The following is a 20602-nucleotide window of genomic DNA, read 5'->3' as shown; positions in this document are numbered from 1 at the left end:
CCCCTTCCTGTCAGCAACCGTCACCGTCACTTAAGGAAGAACCGTCCAAACATTTCGGAGTCTTCCCCCTGTTACTCCCCCCTCTTTTGTCAAACCCTTCAGTTCTGATTCCCTGATATCAAGGAACATGTATGAAAGTTTGATAAAGAATGGTCAAGGCGTTTCGGAGTTATCGTTTCCCCCCTATTAGTCCCACCCCCCTTTGTCAACCCCCGGTGCTGATTCCCTGATGTCAAGAACGGTCAACGCGTTTCGGAGTTATGCCCCCCCTTATTAATGACCCTCCCACCCTAACAGGGAACGGCCCTCCTTCGTTTTTGTTAACATTCCTGTGCTGATTCTCTTATGCCAAGGAACAATTGTGGCAAGTTTGATAAATAACTGTCCAGGTATTTCGGAGTTATGGTCTCCCCCTGTTACGAACCCCCCCCTTCTTTGTCAACCCCCAGTGCTGATTCTCTTATATCAAGAAACATGTGTGCCAAGTTTGGTGAAGATCGGTCAATGCGTTCTGGAGTTATGGTGGAACATACAAACATACTCACGCTCACTTTTATATATATAGATTACACTACACTGTAGTGCAGATCTCGTCTATCTGTCCAATTTTTCCGTGAGCAAGAACGGTTTACACGATGAGAATTCATAAATTTAAGACCAAAAAGTTGATTATTCTCGCATTATCACCACCTAGCGAGCAAATCCTATAAAATTCTACAAGCAACTTTGAAGATCTCGTGACTGCGTATATTTTTATAGAAGGTAACATCGTTCTAGGTGGTAAGGAGAACGTTATTTAAACATCACAAATCCGAAAGAAAATTCGTTTTTCCGATTTATTTTTTATTTTTACTAAAAGTCTCCCGCCTAGTCGCCATTTATAATTTTATCATTCAGTTTATTAAGTTATCTTTCTGAAACTTCTAAAAATTTAGAAATGCGTCAAATTGGTCAAATTGACCCTAAGGTGCACACAAAGGGTTAAGTAGGGGAGCCTACAAACTGCAGGTTGAGGCTAATATTGTTCTCGGTCCATAAAATAAAGTCAGAATATTTTAGTTATGAATGTTGTACTTCACTGGAAGGTATTGCTATTGCCTACACCGGAAAAAGTACAAGGGTCCATGCCTAGTGGCACGGGTGCAGTAAGACTACGTAAGACTACGTAGACTTGACGTAAGACTACGAATGTAGAGCAATTCGACTCTCAATGCTAAAACCGGTGATTTTTGTACGAATTTCATATAATGATGCCCAAGTTGCGCATTAAAGGATTGTGTTCTTACATGTGAGAAATTTTAAATTTCAACTCTTCAGCTAATTTAAATGGTGGCCCTGAAAAGGTCCGTTTGTTAATCTCGAATTCCCAAATTCTGACTCATGGTGTCCATTGTCTACTTTCGTTCATCAGATTATTGGTGTGAGGATTAATGGTGGGAATACTGTTTACCGGACAAACGCTACAGGTAGGATCTGTAATCAAGATATACTTTTATGTTTATGGTGATGTTATGTGTCGCAAGCTAGCTGCTTGCCGATGTGTCGCTGAGCCGCTGACCGAATGACGATGCGCACCGAAAGGCACGCAATGTTTCAAATAAAACCAAATAATAGACCAGCCAATGTACCCCCGGTGAGTCATTCTGTCAATCTTCTATCAAAACGTCCGTGGACTGAAAACCAAGATCTCCGAAGTGTTGCTGAGTACCTCAGAGTTATCGCACCATGCATATGTGTTTACTGAAGCGTAGCTCGATGATCGTATTATCGCTCGCCAATTACTCATTAACGATTACAATGTCTTCCGGGTTGACCGTAATTCACAAAATAGTTCTATCCAGCGGACAGACTATCGAAAATTTATGGGTCAAAATCGCCACTGGTGATAAGGTTATTTTTCTCGTCATTGTTTATATCCCACCGGACAAAAACAAGGAATGCAACCTTGAATGTCGCATCTAGACACTGTTGTTGAAATCACGAATCGTTCTGACCGTGACGAGATAATTCTTTTTGGTGACTTCAACCAACCTCGCGTTGAATGGAGTTATTCGGTGATCCACTTTTATCACATTTTCCACCAGCTTCTCGCATGTTACTCGATGGCTTGTCGTTCTGCCGTCTGAGACAGCGTAATGCAGTTCGCAACACCAGGGATCGTATTCTTGACCTGATTTTCACTTCCGATCCTGTATCAGCACAGCTGAAGAGCCTCCCGAGCCTGTGCTTCGACTGGATCCTGATCATCCCGCACTTTTGTTAGCCGTCGAAGGCCTCCCTGCTATTCCTCATTATGACAACGTTGACATATTTGAGTTCGACTTTCGTAGAACTAATTTTGATACCCTCAATGGATTGCTATCTTAGATGGATTGGTCTGATGTATACGTCAGTATGAATGCGGTTGATGCTGTTACTGCTTTCAATGATAAACTACGTTGCTGTTTTTCTGAGGCGGTGCCCCCGTTCAGACCTCCCAAAAAACCGCCTTGGTCTAATGCGCGGTTGAGGTATTTGAAATGACAACGTTCGAAAATGCTCAAGCAATACTGTCAACATAAAAACCAGTTCTCCAAACGCCTATTAGAGGAAGCGTGTCGATTGTACCGTTGTTAGAATCAATTGCTGTATAGATGACATATTATTCAGACAGAAGGCAACTTACGTAGGAATCCGAAACAGTTCTGGTCGCTTGTGAACTTTAAGCGAAACGATTATGAACTACCTTCTTGTATGAGATTGGACGATTTAACCGCTTCTACTGTCTATCGATGGAAAGTGTGTCCTTTTTGGGACTATATTCAACTCTACCGCAACTTTCCATGACCCAGATGCTAGCAACGCCATTCACCATGTTCCCGTCGACGTTGTTGACATGAATGTTTTCGATATCAGCGCTGATTACGCTGGCTATTACGGCACTCGCGAAGTTTAAGTCATCATCTATTGCTGGGCCAGACGGTATCCCATCGTGCGTGCTGAAAAAATGTTCCGGCGTTCTGGTAGAACCTCTGCGAGCGATTTTCAACCTTTCACTGCAAACTAGAACGTTTCCCACAGCCTGGAAAAGTTCGTGTATGACACCAGTATACAAAAAAGGAAACAAAACGGATATTGCCATCTATCGTGGGATAATATCGCTGTCCGCTGGATCAAAATGCTTTGAGATCATATTGAATAAAGTTGTTTTTGAGGCGTGCAAACAGGGCTGGTACCGAATGGCCGAAACACAAATGGCCGAATCACGAATGGCCGAATTCCAACAACAGTCACAGAAGACCGAATCACGAAAGGCCGAATCGCAAAAGGACGAATCACGAATGGCCGAATCACGAAAGGCAGAATTTTCCCGGAATGCCTAAAACAACCTTGCACATTTTGAATAAATTTTTTCATCTATTTCTTTCCGCGAATTTGAAACATCCCCCTGAAAAACCTTTAAAATTTTCCCTTCTATTACCTTTTATTCCACTCGCTGCTCTGTGATGATCCGCTTCATTTATAGGTGAAGGAAAAAAGCTTTTCATAAAATTCTGTACATTAGTTTCAGAAAAACAAGACATAATCTGCGTCTTATTTTTTTAGTAGATATAGTATAGATGAGTGATAGTTGTTTCTTCCCCTAAGCGCGAATGATTTACGATTATTATAGGGTACGAGGGCTATTGGTCGTGTGAGTATCAATTATTTCCTGATGATTCAGGGCGAGACGGCCGCGTGTGTGCGCCGGTGACCCGCCGTCGGAAGCGCCGGCCACTGCGGGGGGAGCAGCCCCCCCGCAGAAACTACTACTGTTTAGATGCATGCATTTTCCTAGGTTTACTGACTAGTAAAGCATTAAAGCATTAGCATTATTCCTTAGTTAAGTTCGAACGAGTGGTAGCGAGTAAGGACAGCACATACCCAACATTTATGGAGGATGTACTGCCGCTACATTTCCCATAGTTACATTTTCTATGTGTTATGCGGGCAGCGACAGTGTAGGCGGTGATTATTTTCGGCCGAATATAAATTTCGGCCATTCGTGTTTCAGCCTTTTGTGATTCGCCTATTCATGATTCGGCCATTAGACATATTATGCCATTTGTTATTTCGGCCATTTGTGTTTCGGCCATTCGTGATTCGGCCATTCGTGATTCGGCCATTTGTGGTTCGGCCATTCGGAAGTAATCCGTGCAAACACTATATTACGACTTCCCGACATGGATTCTTTCCGAAGACCCACAAAGGCACCCCTGACCTTCATCATCCTTCTTTCCACCGTCTGGCGCTGTCAAACCGCCAAGATATTAAAAAGCGTCTACCTCATGGGCCTGTTTGTCCTATTCAATCCCATAGATTTGCTAATTTTTCACGTTGACTATAAAAGCTGCTACCTTGGAGCCGTTGGATTTATCTGCCGATCGAGCTTGTTCTACATATCAGATTGCCGTTGGGCGAACAAGAGAATATTGCCGACCAGGTCAGGATCATTTCATTGCTCCATTGTTAAAGTGTTCCAGGCTGATCCTAGGTTTGGGCTACTATTAATAGTTCCAGGTAGAGCCTCGTCCCTTTTAACGAGGAACAACAGCGAGAGTCAGCAGACCTGTCTCATTCCAATAGTATCCCCTATAGGGTCCGACAAAAACTCATTGTGCACCACTTTGCACGAACACGTCTTACATGAATCAACGAGAAAAGTTAGGAAAAATTCAGTCGAAATCAACAAACATCAGAGGAAGAGAGCCCTAGGATTACAGAGCGTTGACCACTGCGCACTCTGCCGAGGGTTCCATCACTCATTCGTCAGCAAGCAGATGAATTCATGGAAATCATGGACCACACATTAAAAGAACGCCGCTCACTTCATAGTATCCTTTAACGCAATGTTAAAGAGCAGAAAAGAGAGACTATCAAATGGGTTCGAAATTCTACCCGAAATGCTCACAACGCATTGAACCTGATCATTGCCTAGAGGTCCGTCTGACCAGAAAGTCTTCCACTTAGACGAATTGAACAGGAAAAGATCACCGACTGACCCATCAGAAACAACCACCCCATGCTTGGCTTTCTTTTACCGTCCCGACTGACAACCAAAAGGCGAATGTTTTTATTTTCATTATAATTGCAACAATGAAGCAATATTTAATACTTTATTTTATTCAATCATACCTCAATTCAACTGTTTTTTGTGTTGTTTGTTTTGTTGTTGTATTTATTTATTTTTTTTTGTTTACTCTTACTCTCTGTTACTATTCTTTTGCTTGTTTTATTTCCTGTTCTAGCAAAATGTGTGTTTTTTTGTCCCTAGATTACTCTCATCTGCATCTGCATTGCAATACGTTTTGTTTCTTCGTTTTTTTTTGTGTTATGTTCTCTCTATTATAAGACTCGCTGTCGTTTATTATCCTGTGTTTTACTTCTTATGTTCATCTCCATTTTGTTGACTTTCAATACAATTATATGAATTTAGTGTTTTTGTTGTTTTTTTTTGCTTGAATTTTTACTTTTCCTTTTATACTCTGCTTGCACATGCGCTTGTGAGTGAGTGTATGTATGTGTGTGTGTTGTCTCCTGGTTTGTTATATTTTTCAAATAGTTTTCTTTATTTATGCCCTTCCACTCAAATTCGTCATTCACTCGGGTCCACATTCAATTTCTCTTGCATGCGGGTTTTTTGTTTATTAGAGTTACACAGCTATACTTCTAACGCTAGACTTTCTGCTTACACATGTAGGGTTGTTTTTTTCTGTTGCACATTTTTTCGCCACCTGTTTATGATTTTTTACTTTATTTTTCGTTTTCTCCTTCCACATTCTGCAGTAATTTCGGGGGTGTGATTCTTGCCAGCTTTTTTTCGCTCTCCGTTTTATCTCACTGTTTCAATTACTCGTACTCTGCTTACTAGTAGTAGTAATAGTAGTAGTAGTAGTTGTAATAATATAAATCGCCAGGATTGCCATCCTGTGCCATCTCGCCTTTACTACCGCCCTTTTTTGTCGCACTCACTCAAATTCCGCTCGTTCGCAAGTTTTTCAAACTTAGTCTCTCTCTTGTTTACAGTGTTTGCTTCCTTTAAAAACATTGATCCTTTTGTCTTAGTTTTGATAAAGTTTTTTTGCTTCTCTTGTTATTTAAAAAAAAGTAATCATAATTATAAAGGAAAAAAACTTATTCTGTCAATTTAAAATGGTCGCTTTAAATTAAAACTTGGTCTCACGTGTGTTGTGTGGGTGTATGTAGTTGTTGGTTTTAATCTAAGCACTTTTACATTCGATTGCTATTTACACTTTTTTTTCTGTTGGATCGAACAACATGAAGGACAAAATATTATAGAAGATAATAAAGAGAAGACGATAAGCATTTGTTTCAATAAATAAAAATCTGCTTGTTTTTTTCTTGAATTTAAAAAATAATCATAATCCTAATTACACTATTTACAACATGTTTAACTTGGTTTATGCACAAGCTGAAAGCTTGAGTTTTTCTCATTTTTTTCCTTCATTTAAAAGTAGTTTTAAATAATCTTTTTTTATGTGTGTGAAATTGGAAATTAGAAAGAACTGATAATTTCACTGATTCTCTTTTTGCTTTTACTTTAATATTTCTGACTTATGTTAAAGTACGGTTCTGTGTGTAATTTTTTTTTCGTTATCTGCTAAATCCACATCTGCTTCGTGACACTGCCTTAAAAACGTATTCATCTCACTTTGATTTAATTATTTCATTGTTTATCAGATACCACACGCACACACTGAAAAAAATGTGTTTGGTAAAATTTGGAATATTGTTTCCTGCTTATTTTTTTTTTTGTATTTCGTATCTGCTTTTCTCTGATCTGCTTCTTTAAGGGAGAAGGGAGGGTTTCATTTTTTTCCTATGCTCCGACGCTATTTACAAATGGCGACGATGGTTCTGTTTTCCCACTGCTGGTTGTGGTTTCAGCAACATGTATTGAAATGGGAATTCGAAGGGAATCGTGTCTTCTTCTTCTTCTTCTGTATTGTTTTGGCTTGTTGTTACTACTCGCAAATATTCATACACAAATACAAACGCACACATGCCTACACATATATAGATGCATATGATTAGCTCAATTTGCTTCTCAGCTGGCCAGCCAGCCAGCCAGCCTAGTTTGATATCTCTCTCTCTCTCTCTCTCTCTCTCTCTCTGTCGATCTGATTTTACTACGTTTTAGTTTTTCGATCATTCACACCATTTCTTTGTCGATTTGCAATCGCATTTGATGAATTTCGTTGATGTGTGTGTATGTGTGCTTCTGCTTTCTAGTCCTCCATCATACGTCTGTTTTCTTGGTTTTCTAAGGAATGGAAGAGGATGTGGGAGGAGGGAGCATGTGGAAAGGGGAAGAGATCCTCATGTTTTTCTTGCTTGATGCTTGCTTTATAAAATATCAACATTTTGCTTATTTCCATTGATTTTGCTCATTTGCGTAGATTGAGTCTGATTAAACAATGTACACAATTAGTAGTAGTTGTAATAGTAGTAATAGTAGTAGTAGTAGTATTCTCCCGTGATCGGTCTTACACTGTCTGATTTTGTTTTCTTCCTTTTTGCTTTTGTTATAAAATACTATCGTACTAGAGTAGTTACTCTTACAGCATAAACTTTGTACAGCAAGTGTAAACTGATCTGCCTCTTTTACTGCTTTTCTTTGTTGGTTGGTTGTTTTTTAGTAGTTGCATTCCGGTTAGGCTTATGCTTCCAGCAGCACCTTATGGATGGTGGCCGTAGTGCCATTCGGGCCATTGGCGGAGGTGGTATTGTTGGTGGTGGTTGTGGTGGAGGCGGCATTTGCCGTGGAAGAGGATGAGGCGGCCATCGGTCGCATTGGAGCAGGGGAGGGAGATTTTTTCGAGAGGTTCAACGGGGCATCAACGGCTCCGTTTGTCGACGCACCGTGACCGGCGATGTCGACCTGAAGCTCGAGCAGACGGGGCGATGGGGAAGGTGCGGTTACAATCGGTGACGAGGACGTGGACTGCGGTGACCCAATGGAACCGGTTGTGGTGCTTGCCGGAACCAGAGCAGCAACCGGGGGCGAGATCGAAGTCGAATGTGGTGACTGGAAGTAGCGGATGCTGCTGCTTGTACTGGAAGAGGAAGTGTCGGCACTTCCGGTGGAATTGAGCGATGGGGAGGGAGTTTGCTGGCGGGTCGTAGTAATGACACTTGTTGGTCCTCCTTGCCATCTGTTGTTGTTGTTATTGGTCGAGGAGGAGGAAAATGGACAGCCGGATGCAGACGAAGAGTTACTGCTACTACTGCTGCTACTACTGGAGGTTAGGGGTGAGACCGAGGAGGATCGAGGACTGCACACGAGCAGACCACTTCGATAGGGTGGCCCTCCTTGGTGGTCTGCCGGATGGTGCTGCGACTGCTGTTGGTGCGACTCGCGCATGATGTAGTTGTGGATGATATCGGAACGTTTCATCTGTTCTGGGGTCATCGATGGTTGCTCCATCAGAGATTTGGCCAGAACGGAGTGTGTGCTGGACAGGGAAGACGACTGATGGCTTGCCGGTGGAGTTGCCGATAATTGGTGGTGGTGGTTGTGGTGGTGCTGCTGCTGTTGTTGCTGCTGCTGCTGCTGCTGCTGTTGCAGCATATGATGTTGTTGATGATGATGCTGCTGTTGCTGGTTGTGGTGATGATTATTGTGGAGGCTTTGGTGTGGTGACTGATGCAGTGGCCGCGTTAAATGCATATGAAGCTGAGACTGTGGCTGCTGTGGAGGCGATTGGGAACCTCCGCTCGAGCTGCTACTGTGCACTGTGACCACCGCTGCTGAATTGCTGGAACCGGAGGACGACGACGGCTTAGGCGAGTGTGATGCAAGTGTGATTGTGGACGACGATGAGGATGAGCTAGGAGCAGATTCTGCCTCACTTTCTCGTTGGCGCATCGCCCGGAACTTTTTGTGAGGCTTGTATGCCTCGTCCATCAAACTGTTCGTATCATACAAGGGAGGAGCCTGAAGGACTCGCTTCAAAACTGGCATATTTTCCACAATGTGGCGCTTATCGTCCGATTGATCCTCCAGCGAAGACCGTGGACTCGAGCAGGACGACGATCCGCTGCTAACCGGTTTATGGTCGTGTTTTTCATTTCCGGACTCGATTCCAGAATCGGTGGGTGAGTCCAGCTTCCGGTAGCGTACGTGATGCGTTCCAACCGACCGAATCACCGGAGTAATCGTCAAGCCATTCTGCGCCAGATGCGCCGCTCCACCGATAATATCATCCTCTGCAGACGAACCGGAACTAGCCCGATGACGGATCGGACATTGTCCGGACAGAGTTGCCGCAAGTAGGGGTGCCGAAGCACTCAAAGACGAAGCCGTATGTGAATAGTCCGAAGTAGTTTCGGCCGATTCCGTGCTGGAAACCGAGCCCATCGGGCTCTTGGCAACATCTTCCACGATGTTACCGTCGCAACTCCACGTGCCATTTGAGCTGGGACTCTTGGCGAGATCTTCTTCGGCATTCCACATCTGCTGACGTAGCAGCTCTTTGTGCTCTGTTCGAAACACTACAAGCTTTTCCGTGTGCAACGTACTGAGCGTCCTCAAGTCCGGCATTGTTCTGAGTAGTTCTTGCATGAATTCTGGCTTATCGGGCCGATTCTGTGATACAATTGACTGCAGACAGGCTTTCAGCTTCGAGTACATCCGCTCGATCAGTTCCACATTCCGCAAACCGGGCCGATCCGGTGTGATTAGCACGATGGCACAGAACAGACCGATTTCCGCATCGGTTAGGTTCATCGAGTTCATTCGCTCGGCAAAGTTGAACGTCGAATCGACCAGGAACCGTGCGTTGGCGCCGTTCTGGATCGTATCGCGGCGCATCACCTGACCGTTCAGGCAGATGATGGAATTGATTTGCGAATCGAACATGCAGATCAGCCGCACGAACAGCGCATCGAACAGACCGGCCTTCAGCAGCGTGAACTTATCGTCCTGGGTCAGCATCTGGAAGCCGGGAATCATGCCGGCAAAGTCGATCACCCCGCGGATGACGTGCGCAAAGCGCTGGCTAAACTCCTGCTCCGACTGCAGCTCCGGGGCCGGATTCAGCGGGCATGCCTGTATGAGAGAGAGCAAAAAAAGGGTCCATTAAAAAAAGGTCGTTAGTTTTGTCGTTGTTATGGCAATTTTCTTTATACTATATTATCATCTAGTAGGCATTGTGCCGTTGATTGCGATTAGGAAAATCTTCACAGCACGCGGAAGCACGAATCGAACCAATCAATAAAAAGCCAACAATCAAACATTACATTACGCGCCTCCTTTGATTCCGTTCTAACGGAGCAGGTGGCAGGCAAGTGATGACGATGGTTGTGGTGGTGGTACTGGTGTTGGTAGTGAACTCATTCAGCCACGCGGAAGCGCCATTTTGCTTCTCTGATAGTTCACTTCCGGGCTAGAGGAGCGTAAAACTGTTGTAATCAATTCTATCTACCCCACACCCCGTCCCCAATGAACACCCGTGTTCGTGTTCTGCCGTGCCGTGCCGATACGCGCCGATACAAGCCGATCACAATCTCAAGTACCGTTCTCTCGGCGCGGTTTGGCCTTCGTCCAATAACAGCAACATCAACAACCGGCTGTCAGCCAGTGAACGGAATCGCAGTTAGCACATTGCGTCACACTTGTTCCCTCCGTGTGCGCACGAATGACGTCTGTTCGTTCGTTCGTCGGCGTCGCGTCGTTGTTAGTAGTTAATGATAGGTGGAAAGGTGGGCACTCACCAACACAACCGTGCCACGCATTCTCGATTATCTGGTTCGCTTCGCATGTGTCAGCACTAGTCCGGTCGGCCAGTCAGTCACAGGGCAGAGCAGTCTGTTTGGTTTGGAATGAGCCAAGCAGGAAAAACGCTTCCCCCTGCTGACCTTGAAGAATTATTGATATACGACCGTGTGTTTATTTAGCAGCCGCACATGTTCCTACCCGAGCCGAGTGCGCGCACGGGGCACGGGAGAAGGAATTATTATTCGCGAAACTATTTTTGGTTCGACGTCCAAGGTCAGCGGCCGATCATCGGGACCGGTATTGAGCTCTGGGATTGCGATTGTTCTGCTGTAACAGCCGCCATGTGATCGTTTCTGAGCAACTTTTTTTTGCGCTTGTTGGTTTGTTAAAGTCACGTCAACTTTTTATGATTAATTACAAGCACGCGTACACTAATGTGAGCACCGCTTTCCGCATACCGCTAGTTGAGTGTGTTTCGTGGAATGAAACGTCAGAGCGTCCGCCTACTTTGTCTACAGTTATGGGCTGTGACCAGAGATGCCAAAGGTCAATGTATCAGATGAATATCTTCTTTCGATGAATATGTCAAAAGTAATCAAAATTCTGGACATTTAAATGATCCTCTTGACGTGATAAAAAGTTTTTAGCTCTTACAGGTTTATCTGCAGTCATCCGACTGTAGCTACCTGCTTAATAGATGATTTTTCGTTAGAAATGATCTAAATAAAGAACAAAATTCAGTTAAAATTGGCAAAGCAATTTTTCTCAGTTTTGACAACATTAAATCTTTGTCTTGTTGCCAACAACAGGAAGTAAACTAAAGTTGGACAAAATTAAAAACAAAAAGAAAAATTTTGGCAAATGCCAAAATTCGTGTGAAAACTGGCAAATTACTCAATATACGTCAAGATAGTCGTACATCGCAACGAGCCATTGCCATTAGTGAGTCGAGCGGCATGATTCTCAAAATTCAAAATAAATTTTTGCCGATAACTTTACATATGAGCTCTTCAGTGGATGAAAATATTCTACAATGTTACTCTTTATGTTACAATACACATTTTTGCTAAAACCGTTAATCGTTTAGATGTAGATTTAACAAGTTATAAAATATTTTAGTAAAAAAGTCAAACTTTTAAACTGTTTTTTCTGAAGTTGCTCCGAAAATCTCCAGAGAAATTGAATTTGAAGTACAAAAATATAGAACATATTTTATTAAAGTTCTTTAGAGACTTCATCCTTGTGTAGTGACGCATTGTCACGCTATGAAAAAGTGCTTGATTTTGATCAATTCGTTCCAGACCCATCCAAAAAGCGTTAAAAATACCTGAAATATTTATTTAGTACATTATATGACTCCAAAAAATCATTAAATAACTTGTAATGAATTTTGGTTCCCAAAAATACAAAAAAACTAACATAATCCGTTCAATACTGTAATTACTAAAAAAAAAAGTTTTGTAAAAATTTGTATAAATACAGAATATATTTGCAATGTTTGGCACTCCGTATATTCGCGAGCGAGCGACCGTCGTGTGTTGACCGTTTCGTGAGTGGCATCACTTGCTGCCTGCGTGTAGCTTTACGGGCGAACGCACAGGTGTGTGTGTGTGAGTGCGTTTCAGTTCTTTTGAGATAGTAAGCAAGCAAGCACCCGCGGATCGATATGACGTCGTTCTTGCGCCGCGCACGTAGGCAGGCAAGCAGGCAAAGCACAAGCAAGCAAGCAAGCAAAACGACGCACGCGAGAACGAAATGGCACCAACCGAAATGTTCTTGCTTGCCTTCCCTCCGTAATGTCACCACTTTGGGCTTTGGCTGTGTATACATTGATATCGCGCAGCGGAAAAAAATACCACTCCAAGGTCGACGAACTAGGTTCAAGGTTTTGGTCGTCGCTTTGGCATATCATTTTTTCTCTTCTTTTTTTTTTAGAAGAGTTTTCGTTTTAGTGCGTGTTTCTGTCATTATATTTTCGCCCACTTACGTGGATATGGGGAGCAGTGGACCGTCAGGCTGGGCTAGTATGAGGGTGTGATTATTGTTCTGAAGCTGGCTCGTTAAAATGTTAGCTTGAAGTGTGGAGCTGATTGGTTCTGTTCCGAGAATTACGAATTAACCAGCAGGAAATGGGTGATATCGTCCATTTTATTATGACGGTCAGTAGGCAAATGTAGGGGTGGGATCAGGCGGCAGGCGCGGGTACAAGGTTACAACCCGCTGTCTGTTGTTTGATAGGTATGGGGTGAAGCGAGGTTACCAAAATGGTTTGTCAGCGATTACTCCTAGATAGTGTTTGATGTTGAGTGGGTGGTGTGACATTATGATAAGAAAAAATCCAGCTCGTTAGGTAATTCGTGGCAACATTTCTGCCAACATCAACCAGGAAGTGGCGTAATTTTTTTTCCTAATTAGTTATGGCTATAAACGAAACGAACGTGTATACAATCGCTTCGTAGAATCGAATAATGACGAATAGGGAATCGTGAGTATCCATAGAAAAAATCACCATGGGAGCGCATGGTCTTTGGTGGTGCTTATTTTTGGAACAGTTCAACATAGATTAACCGGGACGGGACCTTGAGAAACCACTTTCTACTCTCAACACATACTTTGCTGGGCATTAACGACAGAGATATTAATTTAGTAACTAACGCCAATTAAACTGAAGTGTGGTTCCCGATTGAACTCATTAAAACTATCAGGAAAACTTAAAATAAAACTTAAAACGTAAAATAATTACGTGATTCGAAGCGCTGGTTTTTCACCTTGAGATTAAATGACACATCTTTACGACCAAACGTATCATTTTTTTATTTGTGCAACTTTTGAAAATTAAAATAACAATGCGTCCACTTATTTTTGTTTTTGATGGAGACGCATTGTTAACCACTGTCGTAGCCTCAATGCAATGCTGCCTTATAATATCAACGATCATGCGCCTCCTTCGTCGTTAGAATCTATGAACACGCATTATGATTTTTGTTGATTAGGTAAAAGATCCTTGTCATACACTATTTTTAATTTAAAGCCCTCGAACGTTAGCTCTTCCGATCAAAAAAAGTTTTGTTATATAAGCTAACGAGGTGCTTATTCGCAATTTTGACCAACATCCTAATCCAATACATTCTTACTATCAAAGTATAAAAAAAATTAAACCGGTGTGAATCAGTTTTGTCCGACCCCGGCATAGAATCGGACGCTTATTCTGACGCGAGTGACTGGATACGTCTATTTTCATAGCCCAGTCATTCGAATTTGCTTTGTTATTATCCGAGTTGGGTAACATGCCGAGTTGATGTAACATGTGAAAAGTTCCTCTTAAACCTCTGACGCCACTTGATTCGACTTGTGTAACGCTCTTCGAAATGCGAATTTGACGTGTCACATCCCTTGCCATACAGCGTAAGTCCTTAGTTGGAATACAAATTGGACTCGGTTACCGTCCGAAGGGTTCAAATACCCGGAATGTTTGACTCAAATATGTACCTCAAATTAACAAAATATTTGAAAAATGATTTATTTCATCCAGTGGTGACTCGTCCATATGTTCAAGTTGTTCATAGGATAGGTGGAAAAAATCAGCCGGATGAAAATATTTTCTTCACTTGTTCATGATCACGCTTGCACCGATGCACACGCCATTCGAAATTTATTTGGGCAGTATAGTTTTTTATTAGAATACTCGTTATTTCATTGTTGCAAACAAGGTATGGTGTTCCTCATTAGTGCTGAGTCAGAAATTTCACTGAACAACCAACCACTGCATATTACTATGACCTGCGCTTGGATTGCATTTTATTACCTACGAAGCTGATGAGTAAAATGTTCGTTCAAAACGATGAGAGCGTTGGTTCAGCAATCTCATTGAACAAACATACCCGGAACACATTGTTCCTGGTGCTAATTCAGTATCAATGAAGAAGGCGAAAAGAAAAGTTGAAACAATTTGTACTCTATATGAAAATAGAGCGCGATTGCCATATCTGCATGCATGATCAATCGCAAAATTTTCTCATTTGCTGGTTCAGCGATGCCATTGAACAGCTTGCTACCACATATTGATTATGGTGTGCTGAAAAGTTATTTACCTTCGTGAGCGTGCATCGCAGCAAGATTTTTCTTGAAAATGGTTCTATAGGTAGATTGACAGGTAGTTAAACAGGTAGCTAAACTCCCACGAGTCCGAACTGTACTTGAGTTTAATATGTTTAATTATATGGTTATAATAAAACAGTTTGCTTTGCTTTTCCCGTGTAATTCTTATGGGAGAAGTTAAGCAAACTCTTATACATACGGCTTAATGTCTCATTGCCACAAATCGGCTTTCCGCGAACTATCATACTGTTCAGACTATTTGGACCGAACATCAGCAAATCGTGCATTCATGAACACTGAGACGAACGAATCAGAACAAACTAGTTTTCGAGCGTTTCCAGTTTTATTATCACTCCCAATTAAAGTAAAACTTGCCTGCAGACCTATAATTGCATTTTTTTTATTTTAATGGTAATGGTTTTAAAAAGCTCGTAAAAGAACCTTTCGAAAAAGTTGGCTTATGTAAAATTTAATCAACCAAATTCGATTAAAATCACATGAATGATGTAAATTACGTATAAACAATATTGGGAAGCAGCAAATTTTATATCCAATAAAAGTTATAACAGGATTGATGAGAAAATTTTAAAAATAACCTGAAAATATTAGCTCCAACTAATTTTGCCCCAATCGAATTGAAGTCGTTGTCCAGTTAAAATAAAATTAATTGAAATTGCAGTACTACAATAAGATTGAAGCCTATTTAGGTTTAATTCCATTGTAATAAAAAAAGACATTTAATTGAACCGCAAAACTAAGCTTTACTGAGCCTCTTCCACTATTAGGATTGGAGAAACTTTCGGCCTTTGTGCCCCACCAGCATCCCAAGATTAGATTAGCTTAGTAATATTAAGAACAGAGTCATTTTAATGAAACTTAGTTCTGGATCACCCTTTGAACTCACAAATAAATTTAAGGTACCGCATGGTAGCACTTTATGACCACCCATTTTATATTCATTGGCATTCATTGGTTGCAAATTCATGACCTGTTATCCTATTAAATTGCCACCACTGATCAATCAGGCTGATCAACTGACGATCAGCTCCGGAAGAAATATCTTTCGGTTCGGTTTTCGTTTCCAAATGAGTCAGAGTCTATTCTGTCTCAACCCGTAACCTCTTCAACATATGACAACAAAGCATGCTCATGCATGTTCATGCATTTAATCGCACATGTCACCATCAATTTGCACAACCGATTTTTACAGCATATGCATGCGAATCAAACGGAACGAAATCTGATCACACAGGAAGCCGGTTGGCTAGACAGTTGACGGAACAATGAACGAACCGAAAAAAATGTGCCAGCAGGTTGACCCTTTGCAGGTTTTTTTGTTAATTGTCTCGTTATATGCTGCGGTTCATACATAAACGGTCGCGACGGTCTATCGATCATTCGACCGATCATGAACCCTCGTACCTACATATGCTGCTGTCGCAACGAAAAGAGAAAAAAATTAAAAATAAATAAGCGAGCGAAACGACGCGTCACTCACTACACTTTCGCAGTTACTCGTGCTCGTTTAGTGGTAGTGGAATCCCTTCTAAGCCTAGCTCCCTTGAATGGGGCGAGTGGCGCCGCCGTCGCCGACAGCGACGTGTTATTTTTTTATTCTACTAAATTAGCGCTGCCATTCGACATGCACCTCAAGGTCCTATAACCGTATATTCTAGCAGAATTTATTTCCGCATTTATCTGTCTGTTGCTGTTGTTGCCCGTGCCGCGGCGAAGGGGTGCACTGTTTGCACTGCTGGCTACTGCACGTTTCTGGTTTCGTATCGCACTAGCTCTAGCCGTATATTGAATACCTAGTAAAAAAATACTAAATAAAAACACTTGCAATCGCTGCACTAGCGCCTAGTCGCAGCTGCGATGAACGGCAGCGGTTGCTTCGTGCGCACGTGGGCTATTCCAGTGTAAACGTGTACGCTTCCCGGTACTGAAAACGGCACGCGTCAGCGTAGTAGCCTAGCCCTGAAAAAAGCGTTCGCACATCAAACATCGTCCTCGCTAGAGGTTACTTGGATTATGTTTGTGCTATCAAGCGCTATTGCTTCCGCACACTAAATTACGACCTGGCGAGCAGGCAGATGAAAAGAACAGCAAAAAGTTTGTTCGCCTCGTGTTTTGCTGAGTCTGTTGCTATACCCTGCTCATCCTCAAGGTCAATGGCAAACGCTATGTACCGAATGACGACAAGCGGGAGCTGGCTGGCGGCTTCTACTACCACCAACGTCTGCCGAATCAGCAAATGAACGGCGCACGATAGCGGAGCTCAGCAAGCACAAACAAACCGAAAAAAAGAATCTTATATACAATGGGTCTGTATTATCGTTCGCTGCTGGTGTGCGGTGCGAGCGAGTTCTGGTTGAACTTGTCATTGCGAACGATGACCTTGAAAAGCAATTTTTCGCAAATGGCTGGCGGCTGCGCCCCTAGTGACCGGAAAATATTCGAACGTCTGGCTGGCTTCGGTCGCCGCAGTTGCCCTCCATCCGCAAGCCATTCCTTTCGAAAATTCCCGCTCGATTTATATCCAGCGTGGTAGCGTGACAGAATTTGCGCTTCGACTTGGTTAGTAACGGTCGAGTTGCTAATGCGCGGCAGGGTTTAATTGCGACTCGAAACAGTACCCGGTTGGTATGTGATTGTGATTATGTCATGCAAGCAGGCAAGCAAGCCAGCAAGATGGGGAAAAAAGATGGCCGTATAATAATGTCGTCGATGACGTCGCCGGTACTTACCAAAGTTGGCATCGAGTAGGAGGGACAATCACGGGCACGCTGTCGCATCGCGGTGACCTTTTCGCGGGTAAACTCGCACGTTTCCATGTGTGCTCGCAGGACCGCCGCCAGCAGGCGCGGCTGATCGTCCAGCTCGGTGGCCAGCGCCCGTTGGTTCCCTCGGTTTTGGGTGCTCTGCTGCATGGCCGCCAGAATGCGAGCCTTTTCGCGCTTCGGCACGCGGCCGAATCTGACCGCTGGAAGTAGAAAGAAAAAAAACACGATTGTTAGTGTTGATTCGAAATGGTTTGATCACTTATTTACATGGCTCATATTGCTCCATTCTGCATCACCTCTTCTAAACGTGAATATAACATACTTGGTAGATTACAACTTAACTCAATGAACTATGATAAAGTTTTCAAATCAAATTATTTGGAAGTCTAGTGCTTTAAATCAAAAACAACCATGAGCTTTCCGTTTCTTTGGAATCGAAGTATATGTTTTATATGACCTGAAGATCACCCCAATTAATGTTTATTTTATTGTTATCTTCTACAGATGTACAACCAAACGCTGATCAAGCTTTGATTTAGGAAAAACTGTGGTGCAAACAGGCAGAGGCGAAATTAGCAGGTAAGTGTAATTGAAATTAGCACATTTAACAGAAAAATAATCCATTTATTTCTTCACAGGTATGTGACAATTGAAAAAATTGATTTGGACAGAAATCGTAAAACTAACCTGAAAAATATTTCAAGTAATCTTACTCATAACAAACAACCTATATAACTGTAGCAATTCTTCTGGTCCCATTAAATGTAATACGGTAATAGTATAATATTGGTAAAGGAAACAAATGCTCTATAGTAGCTGCAGATGACAACTTAAGATATTTGAATCTACCACAAGGAATCATCCGTGTAATACTGCCAAAGAACTGATCCTACCGGGCAAGTAAACTTAAATTCATTAAGATTATCCAATCAATTCAATTACTTTCAGGTCTGTCTAAATTACGATGTGACACGGATTGGTCGACGGGCGTACACAAAAATCTAAAAACAGCAGCAGCGAACTAAACTTGAATATTTCCCTGTTTTTTGAGAACGATCCAAAAGCAAGGTTTTCGTGCATAATCACCACCGAAAAAAGCAGCTATAGTCACAAAAGTAAGTAATTTTTGATACGATAGTTTGTTTAGAAGTTGTTGAAAAACGAGAAATGAATTATCAACATACAAGAGATAAATTCTCCAAAGTAATGGTAAATAGTAGTGAAATTTCTCCGGAAATTTTAGCTTTAAAGCTAAATTTATGGGGTAAGTAGACTAAATTATCTTTGTAATTATAGTTTTTTAATTTACCATTTTGGCAATATAAATTAGAAAAAACTAGTAACGAACAAATAGGTTCTATTTGAGATTCAATTTTCTCTTGAGACACAAAGAGTCACTGGGTTGTATGTTACTTTAAAAGTAAATTTGAAAGTTTATTGAAAGATATGACGTCAAATTTACATATTCAGTATGTGCTAATAGATATAATTTCCACAATCTTTAATCTCGGAAGTATACAACTGCTCTACAAAGTTGTCGTCCCGGTCAGAAAACAATAGTAATTAGGAGTCAATCCCGGTGTAGTGGTCAGCATTCACCGTCTCTTACGCCGGGGATCCGAGTTCAAATCCCTACCCCGCAGAAGTCGCAAATGACCCAAGCTGTTAAAGTGACTATAACCAAATTTAAAAAAAAAAGTAATTAATACTTGCATTCAATAGTCATCTTTTGAACAATTTTGGTTCAACGGGAAATTAGCAATCATTACCTTTTCGTCGGAGCGCCCAATTTCGGAAGCAGTTTTTGGGCCCAAAAGCGGGGTTCTGTTTATAAAAATGTAAACACTGCATTCTTTTTTCATAACTGAACAGCGAATATATTTTCATGAACGGAATTTTTGTTTGAAACAAAAAAAACTGCCTTTGAAATTGGCAGAATCGATGACGACTAATTTCACCTTAAATAATGCAAATGACTGTTTGACAGACGTTGAACAATTCCGGTCATTCCTTGAACTGTTAAAAGTATAGTGAGCATTTTATTAAACTACAGATCACGTGGCTCCGTGGTTAAAAATTAATCACAAAGCAACACGATCTCAATCAAAAGAATATTCATATTCGAAATGTTCATTCCTCTATACAGTGGAAAAACATTAAATTTTTTCATCCATTGAGAAGCTGATCGACAGCAACCACGTAATCAGCCTTCGAAATCAAGTGGTATCGCTAAGCTACCTGCCACAATTCTCATCTCAACACATGTCCATAAATCAAGCGAGATGCGATCGATCCGATTCACAGTGACGGCACTGACTGGCAGGCAACACCTGCAGGTTCTAGCCGGCACCCAATTGACTTGAAAGTCGTAAAACTGCGCGCCTGCTGCATGAGGTCGGCAGCAACAGCAAAACAAGGAAGCCGCACCGCAGCAACAGTGGCACCACCGGTGGAGGCCACGGCCGGGTTCGTCGCGGCGAAAGGGTTAACCCCGACGCTTAATTTTCTCGAACCGCGCGCGTTCTTCAACTTCAGTCGGAAGAGGCCTCGAGAACGAACGACTTTCAATGGCAGTCAGTGCTTGTTTATTTCCGATCGCTATTCGTTCACAGCTCCATTCCAAAATTGAATTGGATCTACATGAGCCACTGGGCGCTCACAAAGCAGACTGCGAAGCTGAAGGATCTCGAACGGCCTTCTACCGGCGTACTCGCTGCTGTTTGCTGCTACAGCAGCTGAGTAGAGCGTGTCGCACCTCTGAGAGATGGTCGTCGGACACGAAAAACGCCATGGCATTAACGTCACTGAGGCTTTGTAACCTAGTTAAGTCTGTCAGTTCCGTGTCAATCGCGTAAAGCGAAAGTCTACTATGACCTACTAAACGAGTAAACGAGCCGGTGTGGCATTCGTACGTCTCCTTCCGCTGCGTGGCGCACCAGCCCATAGCGGGTACCGTCTGCAG

General features: G+C 42.3%; 1 protein-coding gene across 1 annotated transcript in view; it reads right to left on the bottom strand.

Annotated features, from left to right (window-relative positions):
• Nucleotides 1-5158: 5158 nt before the first annotated feature.
• LOC128738051 (ecdysone-induced protein 75B-like) overlaps nt 5159-20602 on the bottom strand; it is a 134197-nt gene continuing 118753 nt past the window's right edge. Inside the window, exons 5-6 of the mRNA XM_053832870.1 lie at nt 17605-17840; nt 5159-10090 (exon numbers count right to left, since the gene is read on the bottom strand). Of these exons, the coding sequence (XP_053688845.1) occupies nt 7700-10090; nt 17605-17840 (2627 nt within the window). The 3' untranslated portion in view covers nt 5159-7699. The remainder of the gene's footprint in view (nt 10091-17604; nt 17841-20602) is intronic.

Source organism: Sabethes cyaneus, chromosome 2 (assembly GCF_943734655.1).
Source record: "Sabethes cyaneus chromosome 2, idSabCyanKW18_F2, whole genome shotgun sequence".
NCBI classification, from domain to species: domain Eukaryota; kingdom Metazoa; phylum Arthropoda; class Insecta; order Diptera; family Culicidae; genus Sabethes; species Sabethes cyaneus.
The sequence above is the reverse complement of the archived record's forward strand: the minus strand, read 5'-3'. Positions and strand labels throughout refer to the sequence as shown.